The sequence below is a fragment of the Carica papaya genome, chromosome 1 (assembly GCF_054855325.1).
Source record: "Carica papaya isolate Zhongbai chromosome 1, ASM5485532v1, whole genome shotgun sequence".
NCBI lineage: Eukaryota > Viridiplantae > Streptophyta > Magnoliopsida > Brassicales > Caricaceae > Carica > Carica papaya.
The window spans coordinates 81,152-100,808 of NC_142309.1; the positions used below are offsets into that span (position 1 = coordinate 81,152).

General features: G+C 36.8%; 4 protein-coding genes across 4 annotated transcripts; 3 read left to right on the forward strand and 1 right to left on the reverse strand.

Moving 5' to 3' along the window:
* Positions 1-271: 271 nt before the first annotated feature.
* On the reverse strand, positions 272-4,716 carry LOC110807232 (golgin family A protein). Its single transcript, XM_022032293.2, has 6 exons — positions 4,394-4,716; positions 2,229-2,351; positions 1,744-1,932; positions 1,481-1,562; positions 870-934; positions 272-718 (listed from the first exon to the last, which is right to left on the reverse strand). Exons 1-6 carry the CDS (start codon positions 4,670-4,672, stop codon positions 416-418), a joined length of 1,041 nt encoding a protein of 346 aa, XP_021887985.1. The 5' UTR covers positions 4,673-4,716; the 3' UTR covers positions 272-415.
* A 560-nt stretch (positions 4,717-5,276) lies between these two features.
* LOC110807258 (glucan endo-1,3-beta-D-glucosidase-like) lies at positions 5,277-7,691 on the forward strand. Its single transcript, XM_022032333.2, has one exon. It carries the CDS (start codon positions 5,520-5,522, stop codon positions 7,662-7,664), a length of 2,145 nt encoding a protein of 714 aa, XP_021888025.2. The 5' UTR covers positions 5,277-5,519; the 3' UTR covers positions 7,665-7,691.
* Positions 7,692-8,275: 584 nt separating this feature from the next.
* LOC110825175 (glucan endo-1,3-beta-D-glucosidase-like) lies at positions 8,276-10,896 on the forward strand. Its single transcript, XM_022055638.2, has one exon. The coding sequence runs from the start codon at positions 8,536-8,538 to the stop codon at positions 10,765-10,767; it is 2,232 nt and encodes a 743-aa protein (XP_021911330.1). The 5' UTR covers positions 8,276-8,535; the 3' UTR covers positions 10,768-10,896.
* Positions 10,897-11,861: 965 nt separating this feature from the next.
* On the forward strand, positions 11,862-18,423 carry PERK8 (Protein kinase superfamily protein). The gene is made up of 8 exons (XM_022032322.2): positions 11,862-13,867; positions 14,562-14,972; positions 15,264-15,350; positions 15,914-15,984; positions 16,652-16,728; positions 17,072-17,219; positions 17,636-17,797; positions 17,878-18,423. The coding sequence occupies exons 1-8, from the start codon at positions 12,754-12,756 to the stop codon at positions 18,097-18,099; spliced, it is 2,292 nt and encodes a 763-aa protein (XP_021888014.2). The 5' UTR covers positions 11,862-12,753; the 3' UTR covers positions 18,100-18,423.
* Positions 18,424-19,657: the final 1,234 nt, after the last annotated feature.

A 19,657-nucleotide genomic window follows, 5' to 3' on the forward strand; every position in this document is an offset into this window, starting at 1 on the left:
GATTCAAGGGGATAGGATTGAGATTTGAGAGTCTGCTTTTCTCAAACCATAGGTCTCCCAGAATTCGTCAATACCCATCAATTATATGTTTCATGATATAGAAATGGGAAATTGTACCCGCAGTTCACTGTTAATTTTTCCAAAGAGTTATTTCATTGTCTCTTTTTAAAAGAGATAAGATCACTCGCTTTTTCTTGATATGGCTCCCACTAGTCTAGTCCAACAACTGTGTCCTCAGTAACAAATTCAAATCTCGAAATGAACACTCGGGTAAAACTTTTAGATGATCTATCCATTATTTGCACAATACAATTGTTAATTTAGATGTGATACGATAGGAAGAATACATCATCTTCGTTGTTCAGCAAGTAAAAGAAAATTCGTTATGTTCATAGAGCATCTGTTGAGAGTTTCTTCAAAATGAAATCTTGATGAAGACCAAGATGTTCAAAGCTAAAATGTATATTACAAAGGCCGATCTGAGCAGCATGTGCCTATTCTGGTTTTCATTTCGATCACCAGCATTATGGAGAGGCTTGTGATGCAAGTTAACAAGATAATCGGAAACAGATCCCTTTTCTGAAGTGCTTCTTCCAAATCTGTTCCTTGCAGTGTTTGCCTCAATATTGCTGCTTTTAAGTCTGCTCCACAACCCATTCAATCTTTCCAGTTCCTTCTCTTTCAAATGAATTTCACTTGTCAGGCCCTCAGCTTGTGACTAGAAAGCAACAAGGACATAAATTTAAAATATTTCATTTGAAAATGAAATTTGAAAATAAGGCCAACAATAGTAGGAAAAAGAAAAAGATTCCCATTTGAAAAGGACATCGGAAAAGAATTAATGGTCTCATCATAATGATGAAACTGACCTGCTTGGCTGCTAGTTGCTCAATTAGGCTGTGAAGCTGTTTGTCCAATGTCTTCTCTCTTTGAGCTGCAACATAAATTGACGAGACTCAACACTAGCAAAAAAAAGCCACCAGCTAGAAAACTTTATTTGAATTGAATAGTCCTGGAACTTTATACGATTACTTTCCCTTTTTGATTTCAAAAAAGAAGCCATTTGCAAAAGAAAATAAAAAAGCTAAAATGCAGAGTAAACAAAAGACAGTTTGTGAAGCATATTTTAGAAGGCAGGAGAAAAAGTTAAAACAGATCAGGAAATACTGTACATCCAGCCATTGATCCCTCTGAATTATTAGGCTCACATGTTTCAGAAAATAATAGCAACTTGCATAGAAAGGGAATATTTCAGTTTAATCATATGTTTGAATAGTGGATATATCTTGCATACCATGTTTCCTAATATTCACTACTAATAGCCCACCAATAAAGAAAACAACTAAAGGCTAATCATTGAGAGAAGTGAAGAAAGGCGGGCAAAGGAGCAATGACCACATTTAATCATCCGCATCAAACAAATACTGAAAGAGATGACACTGACAAAACACCATTCTAAAAGTTGAATTAATTAAGATACCTGGCGAAGGATGCTTCAGCGCTTTGTCCTGAACAATTGCCCATTTTTTTTCTAAATCTTGAACTCTCTCTTCAATGTAACTCTGAAAGACCCACAAATTACATCATCATCATTAGGGAGGACAGCAACAATAACTGAACGTAAACAATAAGAAAGGGAGACAAAAGATTTTGATCATCATCATTGAAAAGGATAATAGTAAAACAACTTAAGTATAAGAAAGGAGAAAAAAGAATTTGAAACCGAAAGTGAATGCAATTTACCAGTTCTTGTTTTTTGTTTTCTAACTTATCTAGTATAGCAGACTGTGAAGCTTCTGAATCTGCTCCAGCTGTTATGTTCGCATTGGATTCAACAACCAATTCACCAGAACTTCCAGGCTGATTGACATTCACTGCAGCCCGGCCATTTTCCAAGTCAGCTCTCAACGTTTTCTCAATGGCATCCAGTTCCTGTAAAATTATATATTGATTACAAATTTGAGAGAAGCCAATAATTCTAAATTTTCATGATACAGCCATTTAACTATGGCTTGCTTAGATAAAATGCCAACTTGCAAAAATTAATTCGGATGAAGCTCCAAGACCAGGAAATCACTCAGGCAGAGGCCTGTTTGAAAATAAAATTTGGCCATAGTCATGAATAACCATTGACTACAGTGTAAAATATTCCAGGTATGAGTCCTTCCATGTGCTCCCAAAACAACACTTCATTAGCATTGAGAAATAGTCTAGAACCTAAGCTTCACCTTCAACTTGGTTCGAAGTGAATCTGCTTCCAACATTTTCTCCTGTATTTTACTCTCACAATTTGATATAGCCTTTTCATAGACAGCATTTTCTTCCTGCAAGGTCTCCTCTCTTAATTGGGCCTGGTCATAGTAATTAAAGCCAAATGTTAAGGAAATAAAAATAATAATGATCTTTTATAAATACCAAACATACGTCCAAGTGGCATGTAATTCAGAGGATGAATTCATTCTAATTTAAATGATAATTTCTCTTTTCATCCATTTCTCCAATACAAACCTCAAAAATGAACATTCTATGGATGCAACAAAGTCCAATCGATTATTATATGCTATTTCAGAGTTTGAAATATACATTGTCTTGGCACATATACATCCCCATTCATGCATCAGCCTTCTGGACCACTTAACCACCCGTGATCTACATACGGAATTTTTCAAAACTTTTCCTGGAACAGGTTTGCTTGGGTTCATTTCGTTTTTGATCAAAGTCCTTAATACTAGGAAACCAGATATTAAAAGAATTAGAGCAAGTTAGAAATTGGGTGGAGTGGGATTCCAAAGATAGGGAGAGAAAAAGAAAAAGAGTCGGGAGAGAATGAAGACTTTATGTTCTAAAAAACTTTCTTCCGAAAAGTGAAAGTGAAGGCCATTAAACTACGTTTCTCTTTATTGGAACTTAAAGTGTATCGATTATCTTCTTAAGAACTTGCAATTTATTACTCCATTCCTTTAGGAATTTGTAAAATGAATATCAATATTATTGTTATATGCTATAGCCATAAAAAGGATTTATGTCGAAGATATTTTCACATAGAAAAAGAATAAAAATAGGGCAAGCATATATTACTAAACTATTACTCATGATCTGCATACATGAACCTAATAAGTCGCCCAATCAAACTCTGAACCTAAATAATATATGAACTAAGCCTATCCCCTTTTGGACCTCCACAATCTTGAATTTTATACTTGTACCAGTACCACAATCTTGAAGAAGAACATCTTTTACCTATATTAACCACCCCTAGAATTTTGCACTTGTACCAGTACCACGATCTGGACGAACAACATTTCAGGTAATTATGTTTAATGTTAGTCATCTCAGCATCTCTGCACCTTATTTTCATTTGCATTCCTCCATGCTAAAGGTTTTTACGAATAGATAATATCCGTAAAACAAATTTATAAACATTAAGATTGTCCAAGTATTTTGAACTTTTGAAGGAAAAAAATCCTTAGTTTGCTAAACAAATACACCACCACGAGTAGCATCCCTCCCTTCTTTAATGATGTAGGATTGAGCTCAGAAAGACCACACTCAAAATGATCTCCAGTATCAAGAGTGTCAAGATATACCCAGTTCTATTTGTATAAATAAATTTTCTGAATTTTCATAGACAACATCAATGATTTCATCTATGATGATAAACTTGCCATACCAAATTTGTCAAAATCACTTCTGTTGATGATATAAACCTTGGTCATAAAGAAACTCTTCAACCGCAGAGTACTGCACGGAAATCTCAAACAAATTTTATTTTATTTACAAATGAATTCAACAAATAATTCGTTTGTGATGAGCTTTCCTGTTTGGACTAAATTACATAGTCATTTATTTTTTCTTTTCGGAATTTGATTAAATCATATAAACTTGGGAAGACAGAAACATGCTCAATTTCACATGAAACGGAGAAAAGCACCATGCAGTTCAGCATGAATTGCAATAATAAAAACGGAACCCACGCCCATTATGACTGCTAGACTTGTCGAAACATAACACCTATATCCATTTCCATTGACTAATAGAAATCAAATCCCAACTACACACGAGATAAAATTTCAATCCGCAATAACAGCACCCACATGCATTTCTCTATGATAATTGCAACCAATCCTAGAGACTAACATGAAAAGCTCCAATACCAGGATTAATAAGAGAGGAAATCCAAAGAACATAATAAAACCCCTGACTGTTTTTTTTTTTTTTGGTGTGTAAATTTGGATTAAGAGTAAACTTAAATTTATCTAGGACAATAATGAGACTCTGATTTCTACCGAAAAATGCTTCACACGAGAATTCATCAACGAATTCAAAACCCGGGAAAGGGAAGAAAAAGAAGAACTAGGTAAAAGAACAACGAAAATAGAGGTGTAAAGAAAACCTGTTCACGAGTGGCGGAATGAGAGTTTAGCTGGAGGGCAAGAGCGGCATTGGAGGCAAGAGAGTGGGCGAGTAGGTGAGGAAGGCGCTGGGAGATGTCAGGAGGAGATAATCTAAGCCGTAGATCTTGGATCGAGAGGCTTAGAGAAGATGCCTTCTGATTCAGTTCTTGCACGTACTTTTGCTGCTCTGGAGTGAATATCAATGGGATTGAATCGGCGTCGTGTTCTTTGCCATGGCCTCCTACTACGTCGGCTGCCCACGCAAGCAAGCCTGCCATGTCTATCTTCTGCTTCCGATTCTGAACAGAGGAGCGAATATGGGTACAGACTTGGAAGCACAACGGCGAAGAAGGCCGATTTGGTTGGGCTGAGAGCCCGGTACTTGGGCCCAGGTTTAAATTAAAATTAATTTAATATGATAAAAATAAGGGAGTAAATAGCAAATATTAAAAATTTATGAAAATAATATAAGAATTAAAATTTACAAAATTTTATTTGAAGAATATATCTTCTTCGAACTATTAATTTGGATTTTATGTAGAAAAATCAAATTCATAAGTTTCCCAGCTGCATGAACCTTCATATGTTTAAGACTTTAATATAACGCGCAATATATATATATATATATATATATATTTCACTATATATCTAATACCAAACATATGCAATCTAAATTTTCAACAAAATCTAATATATACATATACGCATTTATATAATATATATGCTTGGATTCTCTTTATTTCCCTCGTTTCTCAGTTTAAACAACTAAAGATTCAGTCCAAATCCTTGCATATCTCTTTCTCATCTCTCTCCCCAATCTTCTCCATTTATTCCAAGTTTCAGACACTTCCATCAGGCTTAAAAATCTGTTTGGCTGACAACCGGAAAAAAAAACAGTAAGAAAACATGAGGACAATCGTTGTTGTTAGATTGAACGGGAAATTCCTTAATTTCCTCCTACCTTCCTTCCACACAATCAAACCTCTTCCTTGTGAATGTTGAAAAAGCTCAGACGAAAATTCAAAGTCCTCGTCACAATAAACTTTAATAAACCCCAGAAGACCGCCCCCTCCGCAACTTCAAACATTATCTCCCTCCTCCTCATCTTCTTCTTCTCCCCCAAAAATGTCAACGCCGAGAGAACACAACCGTCAATCCTCACATGAACAGAGACCATCTCCGTTTCCTTCCCTCAGAACCCAATCCACGGTCCTCCCTGATCCGTCCACCTTTTTCTCCCAAAATCTCCTCTTCTCTCCTCTCCCCACCAACTCTTTCTTCCAGAGCTTCACTCTTAAAAATGGCAATCTACCTGAATACATACACCCTTATCTCGTCAAATCCTCTGGCTCTTCTCTTTCGCTTTCTTACCCATCTCAGTTTCACAATTCTGCTCACATTTACCAGGTTTTTGTCGCTGATCTTACAATCTCGGCCTCTGATAAAACCGACCCACATTCACAGAGAAGCCATGTAATCTCGTCTTATAATGATCTCAGTGTCACTTTGGATTTCCCCTCTTCCAATTTCCGCTTCTTTCTCGTTCGAGGGAGTCCATTTCTAACCTGCTCTGTCACCGGGAATACCCCGATTACCATCTCTACTAACCATGCAATACGCTCGTTTTCTTCCAACTACTCACTCACCAAATGCACCGTTAAGCTGAGCAACAATCAAACATGGCTCATTTATTCTCCTTCCCCCATAAATTTGAGTCACGGACATTTTCAGATAACTTCATGTGGCTTTTCGGGTGTGCTTCGGATTGCATTGTTGCCTGATTCTGATGCAGGTTGCGAGTCAATTCTTGATCGATGCAGTTCTTGTTACCCGACGTCAGGTGAAGCTGCTTTCACCAAAGTATTTTGTTTACAGTACAGCTGGGAAAAGAAAGGATGGGGTGATTTGCTTATACTTGCTCATCCGCTGCATCTGAAGATGTTATCTGATGACGACCGTGGTATTACAGTTTTGGAGAATTTCAAATACAAAAGTATTGACGGGGATTTAGTTGGTGTTGTTGGGGATTCCTGGATATTAAAATCCATTCCTGTTTCTGTGACTTGGCATTCTTTGAGAGGGATAAAAGAAGCAGCATATAATGAAATTGTTTGTGCTCTTGTCAAAGATGTTCAGGCCTTAAATTCCTCGGCTATAACCACAAATTCATCTTATTTTTATGGTAAATTGATTGCAAGAGCAGCAAGGTTGGCACTTATTGCGGAGGAGGTGTGCTTTCTTGATGTGATTCCAGCAATAGGGAAGTATCTGAGGGATGCAATTGAGCCTTGGTTGGATGGAACTTTTGATGGTAATGGTTTTTTGTATGAAACAAAATGGAGTGGAATTATCACCAAACAAGGATCATTAGATTCTGGTGCAGAATTTGGATTTGGAGTGTACAATAACCATCATTATCATCTGGGTTATTTCCTTTATGCCATTGCAGTTCTTGCTAAGATTGACCTCGAATGGGGGTGGAGGTATAGGCGTCATGCTTACTCCCTTATGGCCGATTTTATGAACCTGGGAAGGCGGTTAGATCCAAATTATCCACGGTTAAGGTGCTTCGATTTGTATAAACTGCACTCTTGGGCTTCAGGGCTAAGTGAGTTTGCGGATGGGCGGAACCAACAGAGTACTAGTGAGGCAGTGAATGCATATTATTCAGCAGCTTTGATGGGATTAGCTTATGGAGACACACAACTTGTTGCCACTGGATCAATGCTTGCAGCAATGGAGATTCAGGCTGCTCAAACATGGTGGCATGTGAGAGAGGAAGGTTTATATCCGGAAGATTTCAGTAGAGAAAATAGGGTAGTGGGTGTTTTGTGGGGTAACAAAAGAGACAGTGGAATTTGGTTTGGTCCTGCTGATTGGAGAGAGTGCAGGCTTGGAATTCAGGTGCTACCCATTTTGCCAATAACTGAGGTTTTGTTCTCTGATATTAGGTTTGTGAAGGAGCTTGTGAAATGGACATTGCCTGCATTGAACAGAGAAGGAGTTGGAGAAGGTTGGACAGGTTTTGTGTATGCTTTGGAGGGGATATATGACAAAGAAAGTGCTCTGAAGAAGATAAGAAAGCTGAATGAGTATGATGACAGGAACTCACTTACCAATCTCCTGTGGTGGATTCATAGCAGAGATTATGAAGAGGAGGAAGAAGGATGTGGGGGAGGGAAATGCTGCTGGTTTGGTCAATACTGTCACAGAATAATGTTTATTGAAAAGAAACTAAAAAATAATAATAGAAAAATAAATCAAAAGTAAAGGATGCACTCTTTTTCACTTTTAAAAGCTCCAATACTTAAAACATGGTTTTGACAGGGACATAAGAGCAAATCAAATAATGATAAGGGAAGAATGCATTCGGTGAGTTTGGTAGATTCAGTTAACTTTCTTTCTCTGGTTTTAATAGATCTTCAAACTCATAGCCATGTTCCTTTCTCCCTTGTCATATTCAATGCTTACTTTCCTCTTTTAATTCTCATAATCATGTCTGCTTCCTTAATTGGCTCGTGCCTTCCAAGGTTGGGTTAAATTGGATAAAGTATCAGCTGTCAGTCACGAACCATATGGTTTAAGCCAATTACGGGGATGTCCTTTTGATGATCTCATTTGCCATCTAATCTTGCAAAAGCTTACGTTAAGCACTTGGAGTTTCTACTTGTCAGGAAAATCTATAAATTTTTTGTTGTTGATGACACATCTCATACAATATGAATGATTGGAGTCCTTAACTCACAAGTAAAAAAACCGTGTGGAATGGACATCCCAAACCCTTCAAGTTAAAACAAAGCAACCTCCTAAATATAATTTCATACCCAAAAATATCCAACAAAATCTTATATGTACATAACATGTATACTTTGATTCTAAAACATTCCAAAACCCTCCTTGTTTTATCCCTTCCTTTCTCAGTTTGACCAACTCAGATTCAATCAAAATCATTCCATTTATCTTCTCATCTCCCTCCATTTCACACACTTCCTTCGGGCTTAAAAATCTGTTCGGCTGGCAACAGGACAAAACCAGAAGAAAATAAAAAACAGGAAAATAGTTGTTGGGAGATTGAACAGGAAATTCCTTAATTTCCTCCTACCTTCCTTCCACACAATCCCAACCAACTCCGTCCGTTTAAATGTTGAAAAAGCTCAGAAGAAAATTCAAAATCCTCTTCTCAAAAACCTTTAAGAAACCCCACAAGCCCCCTCCTCAACTTCAAACATTATCTCCCTCCTCCTCCTCATCTTCTTCTTCTTCTTCTCCCCCAAACATGTCTCCGCCGAGAGAACACCCCCGTCAATCGTCTCATAAACAGAGACCATCTCCGTTTCTTTTTCCCCGAACCCAATCCACAGTCCTCCCTGATCCGTCCATCTTTTTCTCCCAAAATCTCCTCTCTTCTCCTCTCCCCACCAACTCTTTCTTCCAGAACTTCACTCTCAAAAATGGCGATCAACCTGAATATATACACCCTTATCTCGTCAAACCCTCTGGCTCCTCTCTTTCGCTTTCTTACCCATCTCAGTTCCACAATTCTGCTTTCATTTACCAGGTTTTTGTCGCTGATCTTACCATCTCCGCGTCCGATAAAACCGATCCATATTCTCAGAGAAGCCATATAATCTCTTCTTACAGTGATCTCAGTGTCACTTTGGATTTCCCCTCTTCCAATCTCCGCTTTTTTCTCGTTCGAGGGAGTCCATTTCTAACCTGCTCTGTCACGGGGAATACCCCTTCCCCGATTACCATCTCTACTATCCATGCAATACTCTCGTTTTCTTCCAACTACTCACTCACCAAATACACCGTTAAGCTGAACAACAATCAAACATGGCTCATTTATTCTTCTTCCCCCATAAATTTCAGTCACAGCCTTTCTCAGATAACTTCGTGTGGGTTTTTGGGTGTGATTCGGATTGCCTTGTTGCCTGATTCTGATGCAGGTTGCGAGTCAATTCTTGATCGATGCAGTTCTTGTTACCCGACTTCAGGTGATGCTGCCTTCACCAAACCATTTTGTTTACAGTACAGCTGGGAAAAGAAAGGATGGGGCGATTTGCTTATACTTGCTCATCTGCTGCATCTGAAGATGTTATCTGGTGAGGACTGTGATATTACAGTTTTGGAGAATTTCAAATACAAAAGTATTGATGGGGATTTAGTTGGTGTTGTTGGGGATTCCTGGATATTAAAATCCATTCCTGTTTCTGTGACTTGGCATTCTTTGAGAGGGATCAAAGAAGCAGCAAATGATGAAATTGTTTGTGCTCTTGTCAAAGATGTTCAGGCCTTAAATTCCTCGGCTATAACCACAAATTCATCATATTTTTATGGTAAACTGATTGCAAGAGCAGCAAGGTTGGCACTTATTGCGGAGGAGGTGTGCTTTCTTGATGTGATTCCAGCAATAAGAAAGTATCTAAGGGATACAATTGAGCCCTGGTTGGATGGAAGTTTTGATGGGAATGGTTTTCTGTATGATCCAAAATGGGGTGGAATTATCACCAAACAAGGATCATTAGATTCTGGTGCAGATTTTGGATTTGGAGTGTATAATGATCATCATTACCATCTGGGTTATTTCCTTTATGCCATTGCAGTTCTTGCTAAGATTGACCCAGCATGGGGGAGGAGGTATAGGCGTCATGCTTACACATTTATGGCAGATTTTATGAACCTGGGAAGGCAGTCAAATTCGAATTATCCGCGGTTGAGGTGCTTTGATTTGTATAAACTGCACTCTTGGGCTTCAGGGCTAACTGAGTTTGCAGATGGGCGGAACCAAGAAAGCACTAGTGAGGCAGTGAATGCATATTATTCAGCAGCTTTGATGGGATTAGCTTATGGAGACACACAACTTGTTGCCACTGGATCAATGCTTGCAGCAATGGAGATTCAGGCTGCTCAAACATGGTGGCATGTGAGAGAGGAAGGTTTATATCCGGAAGATTTCAGTAGAGAAAATAGGGTAGTGGGTGTTTTGTGGGGTAACAAAAGAGACAGTGGACTTTGGTTTGGTCCTGCTGATTGGAGAGAGTGCAGGCTTGGAATTCAGTTGCTGCCCATTTTGCCAATAACTGAGGTTTTGTTCTCTGATATTAGGTTTGTGAAGGAGCTTGTGAATTGGACATTACCTGCTTTGAATAGAGGAGGAGTTGGAGAAGGATGGAAAGGTTTTGTGTATGCTTTGGAGGGGATATATGACAAAGAAAGTGCTCTGGAGAAGATAAGAAAATTGAATGAGTATGATGATGGGAACTCACTTACCAATCTCCTGTGGTGGATTCATAGCAGAGATTATGAAGAGGATGAGGAAGGATGTGAAGGAGGTGGGAAATATTGCTGGTTTGGTCATTACTGTCACTGAATGTTTCTTTAAAAACTTTTTATTTCAAATACAATAACAGCAGCATATCATAGATATTCTAAGAGTAGAAGTGTAGGCGAGGTTGTATATTCTTGAGTGAATCATCAATGTTATTTTCGTTCACAATGATCTTGTTGGAAGAAAGATGAATTTCATGGAATAGATAATTTTATCCTGAAATTTTCTTTTCTGGGCAACCAAACACAGATAATCAAAGTTATAAATTAGTTATCATATTCAGGGAAGTATCATATTCCAACTAACGGTTGCATTGAAATGAACTCCATAAATAATACTAATTTGATATGCAGTTTAGATGCTGGCATGTAGTATAAAGTTATAACATTTTGATTAAAAAACATTAGAAGATTACTAAACAAATTCTAAAGAAATAAAATTAATTTGGCTAAGGAAAACATATTAAAATTAATTTGGCCTTATTTGTATAAATGGCCTGGGGTATCTCTTAGAATGAACAAATAAAATGCACTTTTACTCAGGCTTGACCTTTCATCATTAGCTCAACTAATCCCTATTTTTGTCTTTTTAGCCTTTAGAGAATACACATATACACACACGCAAACATATATATATGCATATAAACACACACAGATACACATATAGATACAGTCATTGCTCTCTCATAAAACAAATACAAAAACAAGCTGGAGCTCCATATGCAGATACAACACAATAAAATCACAACTTAATTATTAAAAAATAATAATAATAATAATTTAAGAGAGACACCAGCACTCAAACAACATGGCAGTTGAAGACTTTGCTGGCAAACCACCAAAATGAGATCTCATAAATATTAATTCAACACTTCCCATTTTCATTTTAGGCGCTGACTGCATAAATTTCATACGCGTCACTTGTATTTTTTTCTTTTTGACTTTTCTATATTTAGCAATATATATATATCTTTAAAGGGTTGTTAATTGATTCTTTCTTATACTTTCAGTTAATTAAATGGGAATTCTTTTAAGAAGAGAAATCTTCAAGTTGCAGTTTTTATATTCACGGGGAAGAAAATGATAGTACTGATTGTAGAACAACTAAAAAAATAAAGCATTCTTGAATAATAAAGAGAAAGAAAAAAGGGAAAAACAGCTAAGAAAAATATGTTGGTGAGTGGTGGCACCACTCAACCTTTTCTACATGTTACCTTGGAATTAGTACAAAACTCTCTCTTTCTCTCTCCCTGTGTATATTCCACTGTACATGTGAAGAAGACGATAGCATAATGGCAAGACCAAAGTTGCCCCCACGTTTCTTTTGCACAAATTGTGGGTAATACACCCTCCCAGAATCTCTTCTCTCTTTTCCATTTTTTCCACCAAAAGAAACAAGCTTTCTTTCTGAAAAATCTCCCGCATTGCACCTCCAAGTTACCTCCTTCGTCGACTTCAGCTACCTAAATATCAATCATTTTTCTGGGAGAGGTAACAGATTCAGTCTCCCACCTTTTTTTTTTTTTTTTTCAATTTCGTTATCAGGGTAATGCTGCATTTTGCCCATTTGCCATCTTGTTTATGGTGGGTTTCCGTAGTTTGAGTCAGCACTTAAAAGTAGTGAACTTTCGTTCTTTCTTTTTCTTAGATCTGGGTTTTTGCTCACTGGAGCATTTTTAGGTTAGATTCTACTTATTTTTATGAAGTTCGATAGTTTATAGGATTGTTAATGTTCATGGAATTCGTGAGTTGTAAGTAATGACGTTGCGAGATAGTAGTTCTCCCTGGTTTTCTGTAATTGGATTTTATCTGGAGGTGTGAATTGAAGTCAAATAGTTCATGAACTCAATGCACTAATACAGAAAGTTTAGGGTTTATTTTTGAGCTGCAATAGATAATGTACTGTTGTTGATGAGGAGAAACTGGAGTTTTTTGGTTAATTACTAGCCAGTTTGGTTGTGTTAGTAGAAGATATATGTTCTTTGATTGGGTTTTTTTAAAGAAATTCTCTCATTAGATTTTAGAGAAAATGGGTTCATTATTGCCATCTCCAAGTTCTTTGCCTTCATTAATTCCCCCAACTTCTAAAGATACCTCACTACCATCTCCTGGTTCTTCTTCTCAATCAAATTCTTCATCTACTTCACCCTCTCCCTCTACATCTCAGCCCAACCAGACCACTGATCCTCCATTACCTTCAACCCCATCTAACTCTTCAACACCAACTCAAGCCCCTCCTTCCACAGGCAACCCTCCTCCATCTCCACCATTATCACCACCACCAGCATCACCACCACCAGCATCACCACCACCAGCATCATCACCACCACCAGCATCTGCACGACCTCCTTCAACCCCAGCATCACCACCACCTTCACCTCCTGCATCACCCCCACCATCCCCTCCTGCATCACCCCCACCATCCCCTCCTGCATCACCCCCACCATCACCACCTACGTCATCTTCACCACCTCCATCACCTCCTGCTGCGCCTCCGCCAGCTGTTACTTCACCTTCCCCTCCAGTCTCATCCCCCCCTCCACCATTGCCAGACTCTCCTCCTCCCCAAGCCCCACCGACCCCTCCATTGGCAACTCCACCTCCCTCTCAAGATGTTTCACCTTCTCCACCTCCTCCAGTTAATGTTCCAACCCCACCTTCATCTGATCCTCCATCTCCACCTCCACCAGTAATAGAACCGCCAAAAGCTTCTCCATCACCCCCTAATATCACACCTCCACCATCTGGTTCACAGTCCAGCCCTCCACCTTCCACAACTACATTGCCACCACCACCTCTTTCAGTGCCTTCAACCTCTTCATCGCCTACAAGTTCTCCTCCTGCTCCTCCAAGCAATTCCTCAACTGGTGGAATTCCAAGTTTGTCACCCTTACCTGATGTTCCTGTGGAGAAACCAACTGCTCGATCAACAAATGGCACTGCAGAAGTGACGAACACTGCATCCTCAGGTTCTGCTGGTTTGAACACTGGTGGTGGGGTTGCCATAGGCATTGCCTTTGGGTTTTTAGCACTTACTCTTCTTGTAATGGCTGTGTGGTTTGTTCAGAAACAAAAGAAAAAGAGATCAGCAGAAAATATTGGATATACCATGCCTTCTCCATTTGCATCCTCTCAGAATTCAGGTAATGCGTTGAACATTTATTGTTTTCCAATATTTAAATTTCAAGTTTAAGGTGAAATTATGCAAATGCTTTAGACTTCAGAATCATTCCAAAAAATCTCTTTGAGTTTAGGCGTAAGGGTTTTCTTTTTTTTTTTTAGAAGAAAAAATTGGTAAAAAATATGTAAGCACCAACTTGGTGCAATCCATAAACCAAACTTGACAAATTAGTCAAAAGTAAGGGCTTTATTTTTGGTTACTTGATGCCAAAATTCCTGAAGTAAATATTTCTTTGATGATATAATCGAATAAGAATTGGAATATCCGGATTTGACAACAAGGTAAAATGTCAATCAAATGTGAAAATATGGAACTTCCTTTATCATCTGTCTCCTTGTTGAGCTTATGATGTGAAATCATATGAACTTTGAGCCAGCAGTCAAGCATTTGTTCCCATATGCTTTTGGTTACCCGGTCCATTTACCAGTGGTTGCTGAAGTCTAAGTGCATTCTAGGATTCTTTCTGAGAAGGAAACATGAAACTTTTTGTTGGGGTTTGTCTTCCTCAAATTTATTTGTTCTCATTGATATTTATGCTCAACTGCAGATATAATATCTTGGTTGCTTTTTTCCTTTCTGTTAAATGATTATAATTAGGTGCCAGTGCAAATGAGGTGATGCAAATGAGACTTATACCATTCCATTGTGCTCTACAGATATAGCATTTTTACAGCCCAATTCTATCGCCCCTCATGCCAGAAGTGGCTCTACCAGTGATTTCATGTATTCACCATCAGAATCAGGTGTAGTGAGCAATTCAAAATCATGGTTCACATATGAAGAACTGTTCCAGGCTACAAATGGTTTTTCAGCCCAGAATCTTTTGGGTGAAGGTGGATTTGGTTGCGTATACAAAGGTGTACTTCCAGATTTAAGAGAAGTAGCTGTGAAACAATTGAAAATTGGTGGTAGTCAGGGGGAGCGTGAATTTAGAGCAGAAGTTGAAATTATTACCCGAGTGCATCATCGGCATCTGGTTTCACTGGTTGGCTACTGTATATCTGAGCATCAAAGGTTGCTTGTCTATGACTATGTACCAAACAACACTCTGCATTACCATCTCCATGGTATGTCAAGCTCCCCTTGATAAGAAGAAAAATTGATGCATATGGTTTATAAATTAACTTCAGGAATCATTTGTTACCATTCAATAATCTCTTAGTAGGTGGGTTTTGTCATCTTGACTATTAAGGGCTTCGAGATACATTCTTTAGATTTAAGATTTAGCCTTTAGACATGCTGCAGCAGTTATTTACCTTTTAAAAAACATTGATTCCCTTCTCCAAGAAAAGAAAAAGAAAAAGAAAAAATACTTTATCTTTATCCTTTAATAATCTGTATTCATATGAATTTCACAGATGAAAATAGGCCCATCATGGATTGGGCCACCCGAATCAAAGTCGCAGCAGGTGCAGCTCGTGGGATAGCTTACCTGCATGAAGATTGTAATTTTCTTTCCTTTCCTTTTCTTCTATTCCTAGATTTATTTACAGACAATTGTTCAGTTTCTTGATAGCAAAATAAAAAGAAAGAAAGGAATAGCTGAGGCAAATTGCTGGCATGTCTTAAAAGAAATAATCTGTTATTTGGCAAAGACTAGTGGCTGGCATGCATATTCTAATGCTAGACAAGGAAATTCTGATACAATCAGCATGCATTTTTGTAATAATAAGAATTTTTGAAAAAGATGCAATTTCTTCTTTGCTTTTGGGAGCAGTTCAAGGTCTCTCTAATTTGAAGTTGATATATGCTGGAAAACCTTTATAAACTACGCAAATAATTTGCTGCCAGAGATTGAAACAGTTCTTATAATCATCAATATGAAATTGTTCACAACATATCTGCTATACGGACATGCTAATCACGTAGATATAATGTATAGACTAATAGCTGATTTTGCGAAAATTGCGACACCTTTTGTATTTTCTTCTGACCTTTACATTTTTCCAGTTTTATAATGTCTGATCCGATTATAATGTTTTTTTTAATGTTTTGTCCAACTTACCAGGCCATCCTCGCATTATTCACAGGGATATTAAGTCATCCAACATTCTTCTGGATAGCAATTTTGAAGCCCAGGTATGCTTATTTCTGAGAAAGCTTTTCTGGAAGTAAGTTAATTTGCATTAGTTTGGGCTGGGGTAAATTGCTGCATCAGCCACTTGTGCCTTAGAGTAGAGGTGAACATTATCAGATCCGGACCAGAAAACCGAACCGGACCAAATAATATTCAGTCTGGTCTTTGGTCCAAAAATTTTTGGACCAGAAAATGTCAGTCTGGTCCTGCCTGGACCAATTAATTTTTTTTAATATTTAAAAATTAAAATAATAAATATGTAAATAGTTATGTGTATTATATATATTATGTAAATAACGTATTAAAATATTAAATATAAACAATATATGATCTTTAATATTTAAAATTAAAAAATTAACATATAAATAATATTTTTAAAAATTAAATTCTTTTAGCAGATTTTGGTCCATATTAGTCTAGTCTTTGGTTCAGGAATTCTTTTTTCATTCGGTTTCAGTCCGTTCAGTCTGCTGCTATCTGGTCTAGGTCCGTTCAGTCTGCTGCTAAGGAATTTGTTTGCTTGTTCCTGTTAACTAGAAAAATATTGGGCTGATCTTTTACCTCAATGACTAACATGATCTATCACAATGCATGTTGGATGTCCACCAATTTGTTGTTCTATGTAATGCTTTGCTCATGATTCGTGTTTAAACTCTCTCCCTCCAACAGGTTTCAGATTTTGGGCTTGCAAAATTAGCTTTGGATTCAAATACTCATGTAACTACACGTGTGATGGGAACCTTCGGGTAAGCAAATCATGTGTTGACTCTTTATATTTATTTAAATACTTGTGCATAACCTCATATGGTTTTCCTGAATGCTTTTATTATCCTTTTTCTTCTGCTCTTCTGGGTGGAGTCAAAAATACTGATGGCAGTTGCTGACATGCAGATTCCTCATGTTCTTGTTTTCCCCATGTCATTTTGTTAGAGTACTAAGTGACATTGATATGCATTTATTCTCCTAAAAAGTGTCGATGTTTTTCTTAGTATGATGGGACTAAGGGAGAACATATTTCTATTATGGTGATATAATCCCAGAGCATAATTTTTCTCATCCTATTTTATAATGATATGTTTCTGGTTTCAGATATATGGCTCCAGAATATGCAACAAGTGGCAAGTTGACTGAAAAGTCTGATGTTTATTCGTTTGGGGTTGTGTTATTGGAACTTATTACAGGTCGCAAACCTGTGGATGCTTCTCAGCCATTGGGTGATGAAAGCCTGGTTGAATGGGTAAATTCATGCTTCATAAATATTATACTGATAAAATTATTGTTCTTACTATGTCTCTGATAAAAAACTTTACCCATTTTATATTCTCAAAGGCTATCGTTATTCGGGTCCAAATTTGTTGCAAACTTAAAAAATTTCCCCAAAATCATATATTTTGTTGAAAATAGCTTTTGATTCAGATGTTAAATCCTGATTTCTCTTTCACACATGATGTTCCAAGTTGCTTATGGAAGTGGCATATGGAATGTTAAAATTTGTTATATCATACATTTATTAATTTTAATCTCCAGAACTTTACAAAAGAAAACTCAATTGGAACTTAATGATTTTAAGATTTCACAAACAATGTTATTTCAAAGAATATAGAGTGAGAATATAGGCCGATTTAACTTACAAAATCCTCTCTCCTCCTCCAGGCTCGACCTCTGCTTGGTCAAGCACTTGACAACGAAGACTTTGAAGAGTTGGTAGATCCAAAGCTGGGAAATAACTATATTGATACTGAAATGTTTCGGATGATTGAGGCAGCTGCAGCTTGCGTGCGCCATTCAGCTGCAAAAAGGCCAAGAATGAGTCAGGTAACTGTGCAGATTGTATACAGCTTCTTGCTATTTGCTACCATATCAGGATTAACTTCAGAGCTTCTTCTTCTTTGCAGGTGGTGAGAGCTTTAGACTCATTAGATGAAGGTTCGGACCTCACCAATGGGATGAAACCTGGTCAGAGTGGAGTCTTCGATTCAGCGCAACATTCTGCACAAATCCGAATGTTCCAGAGAATGGCATTCGGTAGTCAAGAATACAGTTCGGACTTTTTCAATCAAACTCAGAATAGCTGGAGAAGTCGACAACATGGGGATGGGAGTACCTATAGACCATAATAACCGTCAGAAATGAAGCAATTGAGGCAAGCCAGCACAAAGTGCCATAAAATTGTGTAAAAGATTTGGAAGCAGCATTTTTGGAGAGAAGGTATAAGATATTTGGATTGTTGCTAGGATGTGTTTCAAAGTATTCGGACCAGGTCCTCATGCATGTTTCATGTATAATCTCTTCCATTTTCCCGGGTTTCATGACCAAACACTGAGTTTGCCTGGATGCATACATCTACTTGTTTACTATTCTTTTTGAGTATAGAATATACCTCACTTCTTTGTATTAAAATCTGTTAATTCTTAATATAGAGATCCTTGGAATTGTATCGATGCCCGAGTTGACTGTCTATAAAATTTTTTGTGCTCTTGTTTACTTTCACGTTAAAACTGGGATGTTTAGAAATTCAGAAAAATTTTAAAGTGGGTTTTCAGATATTTTGGTTGTTTGTATGATGGTTTGCCAACCTTGTTAAAGGGGAAAAAACCTAGGATGGAAAAAGAAAGAAAAGAAAATTGTACCTAAATATTTGATGGGGGGGACTTTTGGCAATCTAAGTTGGGTTTCTTTAGAAGAAGAAACATAACGAAACTCAGTCATTTTGGAAATTTAGTTAGCAACTCAAACTCGGGTACATTGTAGAATAACATTTGGGTTTTGATCGGATAAATTTCAGTGATGATTGTAATTGTAAAATCTTTATTTTTATTTAGATGAAAGAATGATTTGGTTGTATTTTTAACTAAATTATTAATTTATTCTTGCATATTAATATATAAGAAAAAAATAAATTATTTATCAAAACATATTTATATTTATATTTATATTTAAATAAATAATAATTATTTATATTATTATATTAATTTAATAAAATTTTTAATTATCAAAATATATATAAATATGCAAGAATAAATACGCAGCAAATACTATTAATTTGGTGGTTTAAAAATTTACTTTAAAATTTACCAATTAAATACTATTTGTTATCATTAAAAGTTGAAATAAACATAGTTTTTTCACGCCCGTAAAATATCATACATTAAAATTAAAATTCTATCATTTATCATGATCCAAAACGGAGGATATAAGTAAAATACTTATCGAGTAATATTCATAATTTTATGATTAGGAATTAATAACAACATAATTAACTTTTTTAAAAAAAAAAAACATATATGAGATGCAGGCATGGTTAACACTGGAACCACCTTCTATTGGTATTATCTGATTAGCAGTGACAAATATTATTATGGATGTGTGGTTACGGAATCTCAACTTCACGGCATTTAGTCTATTAGCAGCACGGATTCTTTTGTCCCACCAACTGATTAAAAGAAACCAAACAAAAAGGGGGAGTTCACAAAGTCTTATCATACATTTGCATAATATCAAGATCAGTAGTAATTAATTAGTAATAATATTCTCAAATTATTGTTTTAAAAATAAATTAGAGGTTGCATGCTTATATTTATTAAAATAATTAAATAATAAATTTAACAAAAAAATAAAATTAGTTAGAATAATTATATCTGCATTACAAACCCAAAGTGTCTCTAGTGTTATTTT

Coding starts and splice junctions, on each gene's coding strand:
- PERK8 (XM_022032322.2), top strand. CDS start 12,754: ATGGGTTCATTATTGCCATCTCCAAGTTCTTTGCCTTCATTAATTCCC. Junction 15,985..16,651: donor ATAGCAATTTTGAAGCCCAG/GTATGCTTATTT, acceptor TCCCTCCAACAG/GTTTCAGATTTTGGGCTTGC. Junction 17,220..17,635: donor ATGAAAGCCTGGTTGAATGG/GTAAATTCATGC, acceptor CTCCTCCTCCAG/GCTCGACCTCTGCTTGGTCA.
- LOC110825175 (XM_022055638.2), top strand. CDS start 8,536: ATGTTGAAAAAGCTCAGAAGAAAATTCAAAATCCTCTTCTCAAAAACC.
- LOC110807232 (XM_022032293.2), bottom strand. CDS start 4,672: ATGGCAGGCTTGCTTGCGTGGGCAGCCGACGTAGTAGGAGGCCATGGC. Junction 2,352..4,393: donor ATTCCGCCACTCGTGAACAG/GTTTTCTTTACA, acceptor TACTATGACCAG/GCCCAATTAAGAGAGGAGAC. Junction 1,563..1,743: donor AAAACAAAAAACAAGAACTG/GTAAATTGCATT, acceptor TGGGTCTTTCAG/AGTTACATTGAAGAGAGAGT.
- LOC110807258 (XM_022032333.2), top strand. CDS start 5,520: ATGTCAACGCCGAGAGAACACAACCGTCAATCCTCACATGAACAGAGA.